This window comes from Odontesthes bonariensis, chromosome 5 (genome assembly GCF_027942865.1).
Source record: "Odontesthes bonariensis isolate fOdoBon6 chromosome 5, fOdoBon6.hap1, whole genome shotgun sequence".
Lineage (NCBI taxonomy): Eukaryota > Metazoa > Chordata > Actinopteri > Atheriniformes > Atherinopsidae > Odontesthes > Odontesthes bonariensis.
The window spans coordinates 39,029,195-39,048,592 of record NC_134510.1 but is presented as its reverse complement, the minus strand read 5'-3'; the positions used below and the strand labels follow the sequence as shown (position 1 = coordinate 39,048,592).

The window sequence follows — 19,398 nt, the reverse complement described above, 5'->3', positions numbered from 1 at the left end:
TGAATCTGGTTTTTATTCATGTCTACACACGTTTTTAAAGTTGTTTCATTGAATGTTTTCATGACAGTTTACAGAAGAAGTGGTTCTTTGTGTCAGTCCGCCAGAACCTGTTGTCACAGATTCCAGGAGGGAAGAAAATGTCACGCCTGGTAACTGAAAGTTCCTCATCGCGTGTCTGAACACCGACCTACCTTATGCAAATATTCAGTTTATGCAGGTGGAATAGGAGGAGCGCGCTGACGCACCTGGACACGCGCTTCCTGCCAGGGGAAACGAACTTGGCTCGGCACCGAACCGCGTGGAAACCAGCCCGGCAGTTTTGGATCTGTGAGTGAGAAATGTCTCGTGTGAGAAAATGCATGCAGTGCGCGTTGGACAGCCTGTCCGAGGAAAACTTTGAAAGGTTCCGCCACGAGCTCGTGAATAGAAAGCAGGACCGGAACGTTACGCGCAACAAGGTGGAAAAGAAACCTCGCTGGGAAGTTGTAGAAGTGATGATCAACACTTTTTTTAGAGGACGAGGCTTTTAAGGTGACCAAGGAGCTGCTGGAGGAGATCGGCTGCTGCCAGGACGCAGAGGTTATGGGTAAGCGTCTTCCTCTGGTGTAACAGTTCTATCAGTTCCATCAGTCTGGAACTATGGACCCACACTCTGTAAATGTTACACTTACATTTAAATGAAAAACTTTCACATGAACCTATGTCCTGCTGCCAGGTCTGCTCCCCCTCCCTGTTGGCTTAAAGGGATGGGCATAAAGGGCCATTTCGCTACATTTTCGGCATGTTGAGTTTTGGCTGAAAATAGTTAGACAGCTCAGATCTGGACATAATTATTCTAAAGAGGCTGTAGATTTATTAATACCTTATTGGAGATTTGTGAAACCTTTTTCTGATTTGTGACAATGCAGAACGGGGCCATTTTACTGCTTTGTTTGCATCCTGATCACCAGACTATAGTCCTGTATAAACAGAAATGGTTAGACAGCTCAGATCTGGACTCTAGACAGTCTGCAGCAACTTCAAGGATCAAATAAGTCACTGAGGGACTGAGGTTGGGCCTGACTGTCTCACACGCTTAACAAAAGACTTCACTGGGATTTAATAAGTTTAACATTTTAATACCAAAAGAAAGATGATCAACAGTAAATCCCCGCCCATAAGCATGTGACCTGCTATCCCCTACTCAATATAAACACATAATAAATGATACTATAACCAAAACAAACAACAAAAATAATAGCAATATCCATTCACCTCAATAATAGAAAAACACACACTAATTCATTCATGGCTCCTACACGGTCAATATCTTTATTAATTATATTCTGTAGATGTAAAGTGGGAGCAGCATATCCCTTCTGCCTTGGTATTTAACACTCTACCTCTCAGAGAGAAATCCCTTCTTCTGAGTTTTCCCTTTAGCTGGAATAAAATTTAAAGAACATCTTAACTTTGGGTCTTTGTGGTTTAGAAGCCCTCAGTATGCCACTTCTTGTTTCATACAGACAGCATTTGTAGTGCAGTCTTTAATTGCTAATAAGTCACATTATTTTGGATTTAGGCACAAATCAGAGGCCTCAGAGATGTCATTAATCCCAGCAAGAGCAGCAGGAATGGATTGATTTGCATTCTTTACAGAAACTGTGTTGTTATCAGCCAGCTGAATGACGATGAGCTCCTTATCAACTATAGTGATTCAAAGTAAAAATAAATATGGCGATGGGACATCCTATGGCGGATACCACGTCTGCAGTCAAATCTGGGGGTAGAGCCATTTCTCAGTTTAACAGAACTATTCAGCCTTTAGAGTATACGGTTTTAAATACCTTACAAACAAATTCTCCAAAGCCAAATTTTTCCAGTGAGTGTAAAATAAACTGACATTCAGTTGTGCCAAAGGCCTTATAAAAATCCAGGTAAGAATGAAGCTTTTGTCATGTATCAAGTTAGAGTAATCAAGTAAATCCTAAACCCGCCTGATGTTATGAGAAATGTATCTGTTTCATAAACCCTGACTGCGTTTCTTTGATGACCGTGTCCAGGACCTCTTTCATTTTATTAGCAAGTATTACATGTTATATTATATATATATATATATATATATATATATATATATATATATATATATATATATATATATATATATATGTATTGCTGGGAGAATTAGAAACATCCTCCCCCGTGAGAACGCTGTCACGATAACTCTTCCATATCTTCCATATCAATAGTTGTAAGGCCTTTTATAGTGTTGAGAATAGTGCTGAAACCTCCTCGTTATATTGGGAGCTGTACAGTTTAGTGTAGAATTTGTGTAGGGTTGTCAGAGACGAAACCCTCGATGTTTAACTAATGAACAGATCTAGACTTTTCAAGCCTAAATAAGTAAGCAGAACTCTGTTCTCGCTCCTTCGGCCATCTCTTCCTGGATCTCATGAAAGCATCACCCTTGTGGTGATATAAACTATCCAGTTTATTTTGAAGATCCAATAAAATTTATTTATCATCCTCCATAATTTCCTCTGGGGACCTCCAGTAAAACAAAGCAACTTTGCTTGTTACATCTTCCTCTTGAGCTTTCCTAAGTTTAGTAATTTGACTCCCATATCTTCTTAAAAATGTACCTGCTTCAGATTTGAAAAGTTCCCATTTGGTACAGACCAATTTCTCTCTTTTAGCTTTATTGCAATAATAAGTATTTAATTTATTCATATGAATATTGACTGTTTCATTCTATAGTATTATTTCATTTCCAACAGGAGAATTTATAAGGAATGTTGTGAAGCGTAAACCTCTGGATATGAATAAGAACTGCTCTGTGGTCAGTAAGAGAGGTGATGAGTGTATTAACAGCAATGTTGTCTTTATCAATATGATTAGAAACAAGACTGCCATCTGGAAAATCCACAACATTAAATTTTCACATAAAGTTATTTAAATTTGTGCTGCATGAGGATTGTTGTTCTGTAGGCCATCTATCACCACTTTACCGAAGCTGAAGTTACCATTAGAAGGATCGAATTGGTCTTAACAAGCCATGAAATCACGTAAAATCCTTGTGTTTCTCTCATCTTAACAGTTAAAGAAGCGATGGGAGCTGGATATCATCCACCACCACCTGGTCAGTAGCAGTGAGTCGTCCTTACCTCTTCTGTCATCACATCCAGAGGATCATATTTCAGTATCACAGCTTCTTACCTTTGCTGGACTAATTTGAACTGCATCTGATTTTTGAAGCTCTAACTGTCATGGTTTTGTTTAGGCTTCTGACCCACATACAGAGAGAAACTCCCAGGAGACACAGAACTCAGGAAAGCAAGTTTATTGTAGACGGTGTATCAGTGGCGGCTGGTGATTCAATTTGTTGGGGGGGCGCAGTTGCGCGTGACGGGTCAAATAGCACCTCACAATCAGAACACAACACACAAATTCTAAAAACCACCTAAACTAGACCATTGTTCAAGTATTAATACAATTAGAGAGATACTTTGGATATTGTTGACCTTAAATAAAGAGTTTTGGGACAGAATAGATAAAGAAATATAGGCTACTGTAATTAGAATAGACCACATGTTACACCAGTCAACTAGATCATTGTTAAACTATCAATACAGTTAGAGACAGACATTGGGTTGATCAAAAATGAAGCGTTTTGGGGCAGAATAGATTCAGAAAGTAGGCTACTTTAATGAAAATAGACCATATGTTATACCATAACCACAACATAATAGTAGGGAGGGATGATGGTTCTGAATTTCCTATTCTATTGCAAAATGTACAAATATTCAGGAAAAACAAAGACCACATTAAAAGGTAGGTGTGTCTAATGTTTTGAGGACTAATATAGAAGACTGGATCAATTCTGATGTTTTTAAATGTGCTATATAAATAAAGCTGACTTGACTTGACTGCACAGAAAAATGGACAACAACTAATTTCTACAACAGAGACTCACCTCTGCAGCAATCCTACTGTCTGTGGTCTTCTTCCCCGAGAGCCCGGCGCTTCCTCGGATGCTTGCTTGATGGATGTGATTGATTCGATGAATTGTCCAATCACGTTAAGATTAAAAATAAGGAAAACTCTGCCATTGGTCTGGGCGCACAGAGCTGCGAACTAGAATCAATTTTTCATGCGCCAATGAAAAGCTGCCTCTGCTTGTTCGCGGTAAAAAAGTTTGCTAGCTCTCATAGACTCCAGTGTTACCGGCGACCACCTGGAGGAGGGCTTTATATCCAATAGCAAATAGCAAGCCTATCTTAAAGTCGAAAGCATTTAATGGTTGCTGGCAGTGGCATGTAGCCTACAGCAGAGTCTATCACACCACTGCACGAGTAAAAACGCAATGTACAAATGTATAATTAATTTCATATTTGTTATGGTTGATTCACGGGAGGGGCGGCGCTCTAGCGCCCTCTATTGACCAACCGCCACTGCGGTGTATGCGTTAAGGGGGTAGTCAGGAACGGTGAAGCGGCTCTGGGCTCAGGTCCTCTGAAACACAGGACAAAGGGTTAGAAAGGAGGCGCAAAGGGGAAATTAACGCAGCAGGCGGCCGACATACGGTGCGTTCACATCGGACGCGGTCGCGCGACGCGATTACATACAAAGTCAATGCAAAGACGCGAATAGACGCGGATTCAAGCCGGCGGCGCGATGAGGTGCGGTGAGGCGATTGCCGCCGCGCAAGTGAAAAGATGCGAATCCGCGCGAGTTAAAAAAATCCAACTTTGGCGAAATATTCGCGTCAGACAGCCTATCAGCGTTGAGATTCTGGACGACACTGACGTGGAGACAGATGGACAGGCGCTCCGCAACTGAAATGGAGTCGTGTCTGTGACGGGACTGCAGATGGAAATGAGCTTCTAAGCTACAATCTGGTGCAGGTTATCTATTTACTTTGTAATTAATGTACTTTGCACATGGTCCCTGACTAAATGAAATAAATAAAATAAAAAAATAAAATCACCGCCTTCTCCAGGAGTTGCGTCTGGATGACGGCCGCTTCCAGCGGTATTTCAGGTTCACCAGGACCCCGACCTGCTCGGGAGGATCGGTGCCGTGATCTCTCGGCAGGACACCAACTACAGGAGGCGCTCCGCAGCAGAAATGCAGCTACGGTGCCGTGATCACCTGAAATCACGGCACCGTAGCTGCACCGATAAAAACAGCTGCTTCTCTGAGATTGTTGCTGATGTTTAATGATCTTCGGTCATCACATTTTAAAATGACCAGAAGTCGGGGCGGTCCGTGGCGTAGTGGGTTGAGCAGGCGCCCCATGTACAGAGTCCTCGCTGCAGCTGGCCCCGGTTCGACTCCCGCACCGAGCGGCCCTTTGCTGCATGTCTTCCCCCTCTCTCTGCCCCCTGCTTCCTGTCTCTCTCCAACTGTCTGTACATTAAAGGCATAAAAATGACCAGAAGTTTTCTGCATTTTGAATTGAACTCTAACTCATTAACGTTACTTCACTGATACTGTGACCGATTGGCAATTTCGTTCTTCTTTTCACAGATGACGATTTGGACTTATGCTGAGGCAGCTGTACGGCGGTCCCCTGAAAGCTGGAGAAGAAGCCAAAGATTTCTTCTTCGAAGTCCTGAAGGCCAACAGGAGCTTCTCATCAAAAACCTGGAAAAAAAGAGATTCTGTGGCAAAATCCATTTTCAGGCTCCAAAATAAAAAGAATTTTAAAAACAGATGCAGGGAGTGTTTTCTTATCAAAATGCAGATTTTATTATTTTTTTCTTAAAAGACAACATTTATTTATTTATCTGCAGTGTACTTACAGTCAACATAATACTATAACACAGGCTTTTACATTGTGAATATAGCAGAAGACACTCGTCTGATAGATCTTCATTAATTAAGAATTAATTAATCAATTGGAATTAATTGAATTCCAATTGGCTTGAATTGGACTTACTATCGAAGTGCCTTGAGATGACATTTGTTGTATTTGGCGCTATATAAATAAAAATGAATTGAATTGAATTGAATTAATACAATAATATAGCATGGTTCCTAACAAAGTGTGCATGTCAAAGCCAAAACTGCACTCGGAAAAAAGTAGGACATGCATTAACTCTTTGTATTTTAGCTGTGATCACCTAACTGCAGAATAAATTGCAATATAAGCACTTTTTTAAATGATTAGAAATAAAGAAAACTGAACCAGGTGAGTGGAGTAAAAAACTAGGGGGTTTTAAACCATTTGGGGTGACCTTTAACCTTTAACATGCTAACTGAGGCCTGCAGAGTCTGAGATGTAGCTCTTGGGTTTCTGACCTTGGGGTGACCTTTAACCTTTAACATGCTAACTGAGGCCTGCAGAGTCTGAGATGGAGCTCTTGGGTTTCTGACCTAAGGGTGACCTTTAACCTTTAACATGCTAACTGAGGCCTGCAGAGTCTGAGATGTAGCTCTTGGGTTTCTGACCTTGGGGTGACCTTTAACCTTTAAACTGACAGAACTTCTGCTTCTATAGAGCTGCTCACATGCTCTCATGTTTAAAGTCTCATTAATGCAGAAGTAGGAAGGTATTCTAAATGCATCAGTGTAATTTAGTTTAAAGCTATGGTAGGTAATCCTAGAGAGCTAGCAAGAGAGCTAGCAAGATTCGAAAGTGTCCCCTCCTCTAAGCTCCACCCCCCCCTCCCCATTCCGTCAGTGCTTCATCCAAAACCGGTAGAACCGCGTGCGCACATGGAGCAGGGAGCCGACAGAGGGGGGCGTAGGCAGAAAGCAGAGGCATCTGATTGGTTTTTGTAGGCGCTCCAATCCGAGATCAGCAGAGGTCTGATTATTTTCGTCCCTTTTTCTAAATACATCTTGTATAGATTTCTCTCAGGATAGACGGACCATTTCACCCAGTATTACAAAATGTGTTTCTGAACAGGATTACCAACCATGTCTTTAAGCTTGAAGGGTATGGAGCGTATCCCAGCTGTCACTGAGTGGCAGGGTACACCCCGGATCACAGGGCTCAACAATTACATATCTCATTAAAATGATGCTCTAATCATTTCTGCATGATTCATCTTAACTTTCAGCTCTGTAAGGGTAACTTCCTCACAGAGCTCTCATGCTGACAGTGAACGTTTAGGCCTCATGCTTCAAGGGCTTTAGCTTACTTTCACTGTTTTAATTGAGTTTGTACAGTTTAGCTTTTATTGTTAAAAGAAACCACAAACTAACAAACAAACAAACTAACAAACTAACATAAACTATTTCTGTATGCACCTATATTCCACCTCTGCTGCCTGTTTACTCCCTGATAAGCTCTGCCCATTTGGGCTGGACGGAGTTCGCCTTTAAAGGCATTTCTGACCCAAAGAACATGTTTTTAGGTACTTTACTCCGTCATTTCTGGCTCTACTTCCCCTACATCCACTCCTCTGTATGCCACAGAATAAAATAAAATAAGAAAGAAATGAGTTAAATTACTTCAGAAACTTGCGGGATGGTGAACTTACAAACACTTCCGCATTTCAAAGTAAACCAAAGTTACTGATCCAGTTTGAGCGGTGTTTCCAGAGGCCGCTTCATGAGAAAATGAGGACATTATTCACCAGCACACAAAAAGTAAGTACACCCTGTTTCATTTCCAGCCTCTGACGTCATCGCGCTGTTGGACTGGACTGTAACAGCCAAACGTTATGCAAAGCAAGAGAAACTCACAGAGCAGATCCACTGAATCTGGTTTTTATTCATGTCTACACACGTTTTTAAAGTTGTTTCATTGAATGTTTTCATGACAGTTTGCAGAAGAAGTGGTTCTTTGTGTCAGTCCGCCAGAACCTGTTGTCACAGATTCCAGGAGGGAAGAAAATGTCACGCCCAGTAACTGAAAGTCCCTCATCGCGTGTCTGAACACCGACCTACCCTTGGCAAGGCATCTTTATTTATAAAGCGCATTTCATACCACAGGCAACTCAATGTGCTTTACATAAAGACAAGGCATTTAAAAGAACAGCATTGTTAGATTCGGTTCTTTTAGTAGGAGGCTCAAGAACGGACCGAAGTAATTCAAGTGAAAATGAAGTGTTTATTGGTAGTCACACATCAAAGCATATCAGCGCTGGAGAACCATTTTGTGATGCAAATGTATTACTCTTTTGAACGCATATTGTTTTGAGAAGCAAAACGCTTTATTTTTTAAACCCCAGCCAACTAGCCGGACTACCTTCATCAACACCAAAACGAGGCTGGAACTCTGCTCACAGGACGCAGCAGGGGGTAAGAAGATGTTCATAAATGATGTTGCTGATATGGGATGTTACACAGCTTCATGTCAAAAGAGGCGAACTATCCCTTTAACATCCAGACAAACAAGTTCCCTTTCAGGGCGTCCTGCCGTCTTTCCCGCTCTGCTTCTATCTATCCTCGTCCTTCTGCCCTCACATGCTCGTATTCGTGTGACTCTTTGTTTCCTCAGACGTCTACAACAGAGGCAGAACCCACAAAGTTACTGTTCGACACTTTAAAGAAACAGAAAGCAGAGATGAAGTCATTTGAGTTTAACCATCTTCAGTCGTCGCTTTTTAAAAAACGACCAAGAAGTTTTCTGCCTTTGGATTAAAAGTGTTGACCGAATCTTTTCTTTCATTTCTGTCTTTTCTCCACAGAGGAGCACTTTGTGGACAGACACAGGGATGAGTTGATCCAGAGAGGGACCGGCGTTGACCCCATTTTGGATGCACTCCTCAAGGAAAAAGTATTAAGTCCAGAAGAATATGGCGATATAAGAAGTGAGCGAACCCCTCAGAAGAAGATGAGGGAGCTGTACAGCGGTCCCCTGAGAGCTGGAAAAAAAGCCAAAGATATCTTCTACCGAATCCTGAAGGACCAGCAGCCGCTTCTCATCCAAAGCCTGGAAAACCAATGAATTCTGTGGCCTTACAGTAGAAAAGAGGAAAAGTGATTCTAAATGTTTTTTTATTGGTGTGATCCCTGATCACTGAGCCTCATTTCATTACCTCATTTTATATAAAACACACAACGCAGGGAATGTTTTCTGATGAAAATGCAGATCTTTGTTATTTCAGCAGAAATTTCTCGTTTTAATGCAGCATATCACATGAAGAAGAGTCTGTTTTTAAGCTGAATATTTTCAGTAGAAAACAAAATAATTTGAAATCGAATCAGGTCTGATAAGAATTTGTCCTTCATTCGAAATGTTTTCTGGAGTAAACTTAATAATAAAATCAGCACTTTTTGAGGGAATTTGAAGTGTCTGTGTTTAGAACGTGACTTTTATTTGATGGACTTCTGTCTGTGTGAGCCGGGAATGTCCTCTGTTATGTTCATATTTTACACACCTTCTTGAGCTTTGCAGGAAGATCCTCTGGTGACATCGGTGGAAAATGTGGGAATGAGTGATCAGGCCTTCATCATTTATCAACAAACCTTTATCACTGAGTCCAAGACGATCTATTGCTTCCAATAAGTACATTTATTCCAAAACTTGGCTAACTACATTTCATCATGCCAGCTTTTCAAAGATTTGTTCCTCCTACAAACACGATGACGCTAACAGCTTGTCCTTTTAGCTGTTGTAGAAAATAAAGGGTAGATACGTACAACATCCCTACATGCTTATCATTATATTTCCCGAGCTGGGCTTATCATGGAGATTATAATTCAGCCTCCGTTCTGAGTTTGAATCCAGGGACTGAAGGATGAAGAACTTCCTCCTTTGGACATTGATCCCTTTCAGCAGGCTTCTCTGATGCATCCTCCTCTGCTCAGGGAGCCCGGAGGCCGTCCACCTCCTGCTGGTGAGGTTGACAACTCGCCAGTGTCCGTGTTGTTTTAGTTTCAAACTGTGTGCTTTAAGCTGATGAATCGGCTCTTAAAAGTTGCACTTTAAAAAAACACAGTCATTTTGCAGCCCTCCACCTCCCTTATATTTCAGTTTTTAAACCCTTATTTAAAGAAGACTATTTTTAGCTTTTTCTCTTTTTTAGACTTCACTCAGCCAACTCAAACCAGATGCAAGATCGTGGCTGATTAAACGGGATTTAAATAAAAAAAAAACTGTATTTTTCCTCCTCAGTTCCATAAAAATGAGAAGAAAATGCACAGCGTGCTGCATTAACAGGTGATTTCATGACACTCTGCTGTTTCCTTTCGCTTTTCAAAGTGTTCTCACCAACCAGAGCTGGACTTTTCCAGGTGTGTGTGCGTCTGACTCTGCACACACTCTCATAAGTTACAGCCTAATTAACCACAAAAAGGTACGTCTGCGTGGCTTCTTTTTGTTTCTATATGTTTCTTTTATCAAAGTGCATTAGAGAGATGAATAATTTACTGTCAGTGAGGTGCAGTGTTTTTCCTACATGTATGTTTCTATAGGCAACGAGGCAAAGGTTATTTCACTAAAACTATGCACTGTAGCCTACATGCATATTCTCATAAGTTTGGACTATATTAGTATAAATATAACAAAAATGACAATAATAATTAGAAGAATTTGAATTGTGAGTTTCTCAATCTCTCATTTAAACAAATCAGTACTTGTTTATAACATTTGTAAACACACAAATTCAATATAATAGCATAAATATATCACTTTTATAACCTTGCTGTCTTGCGCAAAGTGGATAGTCAAACACAATTACATTTACAATTACATTTCTATATCATTTAATTATTTTTTACTTTATTATCAGCACGATTAATAATGTGCAGATTATGAATCAGCACCATGGAGCAAACTCGTAGCTATACAGTTTATGTTTTGAAAAAAGTATGAAATGTCACTGTGTGTTTTATTAGATTATAATAAAATATAATATGATAATAAATATAATATTATTAATTAGATTATAGTTTATACATCATATTTCCTTCTGCAGAGACGCCTCGTAAGGAGAGGACGTTAAAGCAAAAATAAAAGGAGTGTTTTAAATTCGTCCATGTGCCCCCTTTTGACTTTGAGCACCTGCCCCTCCAAAGGTCTCTGCACGGCCCTGCAGGCGAAGGTTCATTATGAGAGGGCTACTTTGGCTTCTTAGTTTTTATGGACCAGCTGGGTCAGTCCAGCTAACAGCCACACAGGCATTTATTAACAAGATATTCGACTGTATTTTGTCTCTTTAGCTTAGAACCAGAAAAGTTTGATGAAACAGAGACAGTTGAAGCGTTAAGCCTTCTGCTCGTCCTGCTGTAACATCGGTCTAACTTTCATAATGGTAAAGCCCTTTGGAGGCTAAATAGATATGGAATGCTAACATCTGGATAGTTTGCAGATGTTACAGGCCTCAGGATGAGTTAGCTGTTTTGTACAGGAAAGGTACAGACAAGAGCCGTCAGTTGTGTTCGTTCCTCTGTCTGAGGGCCGCCTGGCGCAGCTCGCTGCAACTACGCCCTCTTGTGGTGGAGTTGGGGAAACGCACCTTATTAAAACCCAAATAGAAAACACATTTAAATCTGGCCTTTTGCAGAGAAAAATACACCATAATTATCACCTGGTTCAGGTGTCCTGTGTAGCAGGAGGGTCGTTCCACTGGAAACCGTCCGATACAAAGGATTGGTTGTGGAATGTACGTTTAGCTATTCCACATCCGAACAGACCTTTCAGTAACACGTAACTTCATGACCGACCTCAGCATCTGTTGATGTAAAAAGCATATGTGATGCTACGGGGGTCTGCAGAGTGAAAACTGACACCACTGAAGCCCAGAACTGTGACCCCCTGAAAACATTTGGGGTGTTTCATAAAAGAAAACTAGGGCTGGGCAACGATTCAAATGTTTAATCTAATTAATCACATGATTTCCCTGATTAATCACGATTAATCGCATTTGTACGCAAAATCCAAAAATGAATCCAAAAGTAGTGTATAGCTTTTAGCATTTAGTTTTATTTTAAATGTGCTGCCATATGAATGAAAGTGCCATAACATTTGTTGTGCAAACACACTTTTAACATCAGCATCTTTCTGTAGTTTTTATGTAGAAGCCTCGCTCCACTGTCTGTTTCCTTGAATGACTTGCTGCTATCAGTTGTGTGTTTTGCCTTTAAGTGATATTTTAGACTGGAACTACTACGCTGAGAAGACAATTCAACTTGGCAGTGTTTACAGATGACTTTGGTTCTGTCGACTCCGCCGTCTGGAAGAACTTTAAAATGAAAATGGCCGAGTAAAAGTTCCGTACCCTTCTCCATGTTTGGTGGATCTGCCGATTACTTTCTTTTCCGGTTCCACAGCAGACAGCAACAGACTTTTACAAAATAAAAGCCTGTGAGCAGCGGACTTTTACAAAATGAAAGCCTGTGAGCAACAGACTTTTACAAAATAAAAGCCTGTGAGCAGCGGACTTTTACAAAATAAAAGCCTGTGAGCAACAGACTTTTACAATAATAAAATTAATAATAAAACAGGGGTGGTCCGTGGCGTAGCGGGTTGAGCAGGCGCCCCATGTACAGAGGCTATAGTCCTCGCTGTGCTGCGTGTCGTTCCCCTTCTCTCTGCCCCCTGCTTCCTGTCTCTCTGAACCTTCTATCAATATAAGGCACATAAGCCCCCCCCCCAAAAAAAATTAAAAAATATATTTTTTTAAATAAATACAAAAAAAACCTGCGTTAATGCGCGATAAAATAATTATCAGCGTTAATTAACTAACGAATTAACGCGATAATAACGAGTTAACTCGCCCAGCCCTAAAAAAAAGCTAATGTTGCAAAAGTAAAGCTGAAGTTCAGAGCAGACGCTTCCGGAGTGAAGAGCCGAAGCAGCACAGTGGGGAACGTGCCCGTCCCAACTTTATTTAAAGACCTCATGACACGTGGAGACGACTTTTTTTTGTTTCGTCTGAAATAACTATTATTTTCGAGTTGAAATACATTTTTGTGCTAAATATGCCAAGTTCTCTGTTATTTTCTAAATTTGAACGCACGCCACTGAAATCCACAGGCCAGTGTCCCGCCAAAGTTCCAACATAAAAATGACGTATGCTCCGGAACGTCTGCTCCCTCCTCCTCTCTCCTCTCCCACACTCTAGACTGTTCGCAGCAGCACACCGACTCATCTACCACTGGCATTGGCTCACACCTCCCACAAGACCACCTAAAACAGGGGTGGCAACCGGTCAGGGCCGCATTTTTTACTGTGTTGCCACAAAGAGCCATATTATTTTGAAAAATGACCGAATTCTCTCCGTTCCATCCGTCTGTTCTTGACTCGCTCTCGTCTCGGTCACATCAGCGCTGATATTAAACCCACGAACCGAGCAAAATGAGTCAAAAACAGGCGTGTTTGGAAAGCTTCTTCCCATGAGGAGACAGAAGAAGAGGCTGTGACCACCAAGAAAAAGAAAGCTGCATTTTGAACACATGTTTAAGCGTTACCATAGCGACCAGAGAGCGTTAGGAGGCAGAGAGGATGTTTTATCAGGACGCTGCTAATAAAGTTACATACAAGTACACAGTGGATTCAAGTTTATTATTATATTTACCAAATACCACAGAGTCTGTGTTGGTTGTATCATTTTATTTTTGTAGTATTTATCCGCCACGCCTGAAAGGCCGGTCCGTGAAAATATTGTCTGACATTAAACCGATCCATGGAGCAAAAAAGGTTGGAGACCGCTGCCGTATTGAACTCACGCACATAAAAAAAAAACCCCACAAACACAAATTTTGATATGAACATAAGAGCCGCATGCGGCTGAGGAGCCGCGGGTTGGCCACTCCTGACCTAAAATATAACAGATAAAGGCAAGGGGCTTGAAATAATCTTACAATTGTCACAGAACTTCACTGGTCAGGAGCTGGGCTATAGCATATGAGCAACAGCGCCTTCCGCCTCGCCATCCGAACTTTCCGTGGAACCGTGTGGCTCCAACTCATCCAGGTATGGCTAGTAAATTAGGGCATAACGCCCCTCACATTGTCCTCCAGCATTGGTCGGACTATGCCACTTTGAAAAATGTGTCAGGATCCGAGGATGAATCGGAGGAGTTGTCAGAATCCCTGTTGTAGCTATGGCAGATGTCAGGATCGTTCCGGAGTGTACGTCATAGGTCACGTGACGGACTAATAGGAAGCTCGCCAGCAGATCGCAAAAATCGCACTTTTAAAAGGCCGTACAAACTCAATTTCTCTATCATAATGATTAAAACCAGCTTCAAGTGACTATTTAGTATGTGTACTTTCAATGTGTTTATATATATTACAGTATTTCCCACGTGTCATGAGGTCTTTAAGAAAGCTTGTAGACATCAAAGTAAACTGAGCATAAAAACATTTTTGGAGTATTTTCCACCAAATGTAGGTTTTAAATCCTTTCTGAGTAAATCCCAGTTTTATCTACATGTCACACAGCAGTCAGAGGCGGGCCTCCTCAGGGGGGCTCCAGCTGTTTTAATGTGACATCAGTCATCAGAGGAAGAAAGTTAATGTCACTGATGTGGCAGAAGAGCTCAGAGACATCAGTTCTGTGGGGAGGTGACGGTTTCCCCCAAAGTGAGAGGACAAACACATTAAATCCAGAATAAAGTCATATACACATCAATAGGATCTATGTATTCAGAGGAGTCAGGTTATTCCAGGCTGAAGACACACCTATTTTCAGCTGCATTTGAATAAAGCTCCAAATCTGAAGCTCGAGTTTCAAAACTTAAAGGGACAGTTCACCTCTTTCACAATATGCATGCCAAGACAAACTGCCTGCTGTGCAGACCGAAGCGCAGACCGAGCAGCAAACACCGTAACAGGTGAGGCTGTCGGCAGCAGGCAGTGATACGAAGGGAGAGAAAATAGGGCCAAGAGATTGTGAGGTCTGACTTTTTCCTGGAGAACGATTTTGTGATGCAAATGTATTACTCTGTTGAACGCATATTGTTTTGAGAAGCAAAACGCTTTATTTTTTAAACCCCAGCCAACTAGCCGGACTACCTTCATCAACACCAAAACGAGGCTGGAACTCTGCTCACAGGACGCAGCAGGGGGTAAGAAGATGTTCAGAAATGATGTTGCTGATATGGGATGTTACACAGCTTCATGTCAGAAGAGGCGAACTGTCCCTTTAATCACATTTTAACTACTGATTCTATCTATTGTTCTTATTTCTTTCTTTTTTGTTTAAAATTTAAATCGTGCTTTTTATTTCTACTGTTTTAATGTCTCTGTAAAGCACTTTGAATCGCCCTGTAGTTGAATTCTGCTGTACAGATAAAGCTGCCTTGCCTGTGACACACAGTAACAGGCGCTCGTCCTGTTCTGGTGGAATCAAGAAGAATTCTTTACATGATGCACTGATGAACATCTCAGGTGTTTTGCACCAGTTATTCATTAAATGAGGCCCACTGATCAGAGCTGGCACTGCGCACGTCTGCATCTGAAGTAACAGGCAAAGATTTCCTTCTGCCAGCACAAAACGCTGAACATCCTCATCAGTGTGCACGTGTCTAATGTCATTGAGCTGCAGCGTGCAGCGTTTGGTCGGTAACCTCCACGTTCACTTCCTTCTGTTGAGGTCGGCCATGAGACGCGGTTCTTTCTCCCGAAGGACTGAGAGGAAGATGTCTTTGCAGGCTTCGCCTGCTCTCAGAGGGCCACAGAAGAGCTCCCGTATCTGATCCTGAGAGGTGGGCAGGGCTCTTATTGCTAAATACGTTTCCGGTTGGACGACTTTATTCCTCAAGAGAGCATCTAAAATGGGTCCGGTGGCGCTCACTCTCTGGATCAAGTCCTCCATGTGTTTGTCCACAAAGTGTTCATCTGAGGAAAAAGCAAAGGAAATGGGTTTGCTGATGACTCATTTCATTCATTCAATGTTTAGGCTTTATTACAGAGGGCTCAGAATCTATTTACCAGCACGTCAAAATGTAGAGAAGAACATTTTATTCAACAGATCAGTTAAATATCCCAAACACAGTTTGTTCTTTGGATTTTGCGTGTTGTTCCCCCTCTCTCTGCCCCTGCTTCCTGTCTCTCTGAACTTTCCTATCCATTAAAGGCACAAAAGCCCCCAAAAATATTTTAAAAACAATAAAAAAATAAAAAAAATATTTATCTGCGTTAAATAATAACAAGTTAACTCGCCCAGCCCTAATCTAAATATTTGTTATCAGCTCAGAATCATCCTTTGAGTCCCTTCCATCATTCTCTCGGTGCAGTAAAAACAGAGATTTCATGTCACGGTTTTCCGGCCTTCTGATTACACGAGCCAAACGCTCGCCTGCTTCTGCCTCCGGTCTTCAGACGATGCTTAGGGTTGGGAACTCTGTAAGATTTTCTGTATTTCCTTCATAACTGACTGAAAAGGTCATTTAGTTTCCTCCAAAGGTTCTGAAGTTACAGTGGACCCAGCGAAGCCCCTAAACCTTTAAAACAAATGCCTCCATCCTTTTTCTTCTGCTTGTAAGAAACTGGTCTAAGCAGAGTTTCCCCGACGTGCTTCTCCTCAGGGATAGTTTCTAATTCCTCCTGGTGGGTAATGAGGCGTTCCCGAGCCAGGTGAGAAACAGAATCCTTCCAGTGGATTCTCAGTTTACCCGTCGGCATCGTGCCAGCTGGGCACATCTGGAAAGCCTCCAAAGGAAAGCACCGAGGGGGCATCCTTTTCTGACCCACCTTAAATAACTCCTGTTATTACTTAGTGCAGAGATACTCACTGCGCGGCTCGCACTCACATAGTAGCTTATAACAATATGCTAACAATAACGATATTTTTTTTTCAAATAACATACAGCGAATACTGCACAGTATTAGGTATTTTTATTAAGTTTTAGTTTTTGTAGTATTAAGTATTTTTTTTAATTTTGTGTTTTTGTAGTATTAAGTATTTTCATTAAGTATTAATTAAGGCTTAATGGTGTTTCCTAAAGGGTACACTGTTAAACCTGGCAACGCAGCCCGCTTAAACCACCGTCACACTTGACCGCAGAGCATGCTAGCTCCTTTAGCTGGTTTTTAATTAAAAAAGGGCAAAAACCATGCTCATCCTGAATGTCTCACTATGATTACAACAACAAACTACAAATACAACATGAAGAAAGTCGAGCACATGCACGCCAGCTTCTGCTCATCCCAGTATTAAAGTGATACTCCGGAGTAGATTCACCCTGGGGTCATTTGAACCGTGATATCCAGCCAAGTAGCCCACCCGCAGTTTTTTCGATATTGGCTGAACATCAGCTGAGTTACTGAGTTATCCCGAATAGCTTCGTACAAGGGTTAATGGATCCCGGTCCGTATCTCCAAAATTACCACACTAAAATCACATGCCATGACACCAAACTTCTACAGTAGTACAAATATGGTCTGTACTCACCAAACGATGCATTTGGAAGTTTGTACATAGTCCAGGAGTTTATTATCATCAACACAAGCCTGATAGCTTTTCTGCTGCTAAAGCTGCGTCGACGTCACTCCAAGGAGCTGGGAGCTTCAAAGTAAGATGAGGGTTGATCTACTACTGTAGACAACAAAGTAAGGCTGCTCAATTTCTCCATTGATAAAATAATTTCACAACTCTACAACATAAAAATTCATAAAAAAACATGTAGAATATAGCATATACTTTGTTGTCTACAGTAGTAGATCAACCCTCATCTTACTTTGAAGCTCCCAGCTCTCTGAAGTGACGTCGACGCAGCTTTAGCTGCAGAAAAGCTATCAGGCTTGTGTTGATGATAATAATAAACTCCTGGACTATGTACAAACTTCCAAATGCATCGCTTTGTGAGTACAGACCATATTTGTACTACTGTAGAAGTTTGGTGTCATGGCATGGGATTTTAGTGTGGTAATTTTGGAGATACGGACCAGGATCCATTAACCCTTGTACGAAGCTATTCGGGATAACTCAGTAACTCAGCTGATGTTCAGCCAATATCGAAAAAACTGCGGGTGGGCTACTTGGCTGGATATCACGGTTCAAATGACCCCAGGTTGAATCTACTCCGGAGTATCACTTTAAGGTAAATGTGGTCTGAATTGAAAATGTATTGGCTGTGTTGTTTCTTTTCTGTGGGATGTTTTATATGTAGAAATGCAGATTTGCAAAAGGGGACTTTAGTATGTTGTGGTAAAAGTGGCTCTAACCTTGATTTTGCTCTTGTGAAAACAATAGTGAGTATGTTTTCTGAGCTCCTTTAAACTCTCCTCTCTTCATACCACGACACCCTTCTGCAAACGTGTTTTGAAAGTCAGGCTTTTTCAGATCCCCGTCACTTCTGCCCATTAAATTTAGTTTAATGATCAGATCCTGGAGCAGTGACAATGAGGAGCCCATCAGTGCACCTACCTTCTGTCTTTCCTCCAGCTGCTTCAGCTAAGGCTCTCCCAACTGAAGCGAAGGAAGAGAAAAGTGTGTTCATTTACTGCATCCATGGTACAAAAAGACGAGCCAGATCAGACTCTTTATAAGCTGGACTTTGATCAGTCAGAAGCTGATAACTTACCATCAGCCATGCTGCTGATGCCTGTGGCTCCTCCTGAGGACCCTGCAGCTGAAAGCAAAAGATAAAACACTTCACCAATGTTTTCCTCTTCCTTACTGCGTCAGGTCATTCAGATCCATCAGACAGGCTTCCACATGCAGATATGTAATCAGTAGGATTGATGTATCAGCATTAATCAGCAGACAGAATCTGTTCTGCAGCTTCAGACGGCTGCAGAGGTTTAATGAACCCAAACAGCATCAGCAAACTGAAAACAACTCTAACACACAGGCTGATTTTACTAACATTCCTACTTTAACCACATGATATATCAAAGCAGACATGCTCTCATCTCCAGGTGTTTCACTGAAAAGTTGAATTATTATTTGACTACATTTGCTTTTTGGTTTGATTCGTTGTGTTGTTGCTTTCATTTTGCTTCCAGTTTGTTGCCAACATGGTTCTGAGACGTCAAGTCACCAAATATCAACGCCTCCTTTTCCCTGCCTCATCTCAATGACCATTTTACTGTTTGTGTCTTCTCATAAAGCAAAAGAAAACAATATCTGGCGACTCTTTGTCGACCCTTCTACCTGCCCAGGGACTTTACTTCGGCCATCATTGTTTATATCCCACCACACGCAGATACAGACACCGCTCTCTGCATGACACCATTAACATCCCAGCAAACACCGGGACACCGCCCTCATCATGGCCGGGGACTTTTATTTATCTTTAGGGCTGGGCCAGTTAACTCGTTATTATTGTAAACGTCTGTTGCTCACAGGCTTTTATTTTGTAAAAGTCTGTTGCTGTCTGCTGCGGAACAGGAAAAGAAAGTAATCGGCAGATCCACCAAACATGGAGAAGGGTACGGAACTTTTACTCGGCCATTTTCATTTTAAAGTTCTTCCAGACGGCGGAGTCGACAGAACCAAAGTCATCTGTAAACACTGCCAAGTTGAATTGTCTTCTCAGCGTAGTAGTTCCAGTCTAAAATATCACTTAAAGG

At 41.5% G+C, this 19,398-nt stretch overlaps 1 protein-coding gene and 1 pseudogene across 1 annotated transcript in view; one reads left to right on the top strand and one right to left on the bottom strand.

Annotated features, from left to right (window-relative positions):
• The first annotated feature begins 241 nt into the window (after positions 1-241).
• On the top strand, positions 242-5,644 carry LOC142380909 (caspase a-like; annotated as a pseudogene).
• A 9,813-nt stretch (positions 5,645-15,457) lies between these two features.
• Positions 15,458-19,398, bottom strand: part of LOC142380615 (uncharacterized) — a 30,858-nt gene continuing 26,917 nt past the window's right edge. Inside the window, exons 22-24 of the mRNA XM_075466528.1 lie at positions 18,408-18,455; positions 18,251-18,292; positions 15,458-15,720 (exon numbers count right to left, since the gene is read on the bottom strand). Coding sequence (XP_075322643.1) covers positions 15,458-15,720; positions 18,251-18,292; positions 18,408-18,455 — 353 coding nt within the window. The remainder of the gene's footprint in view (positions 15,721-18,250; positions 18,293-18,407; positions 18,456-19,398) is intronic.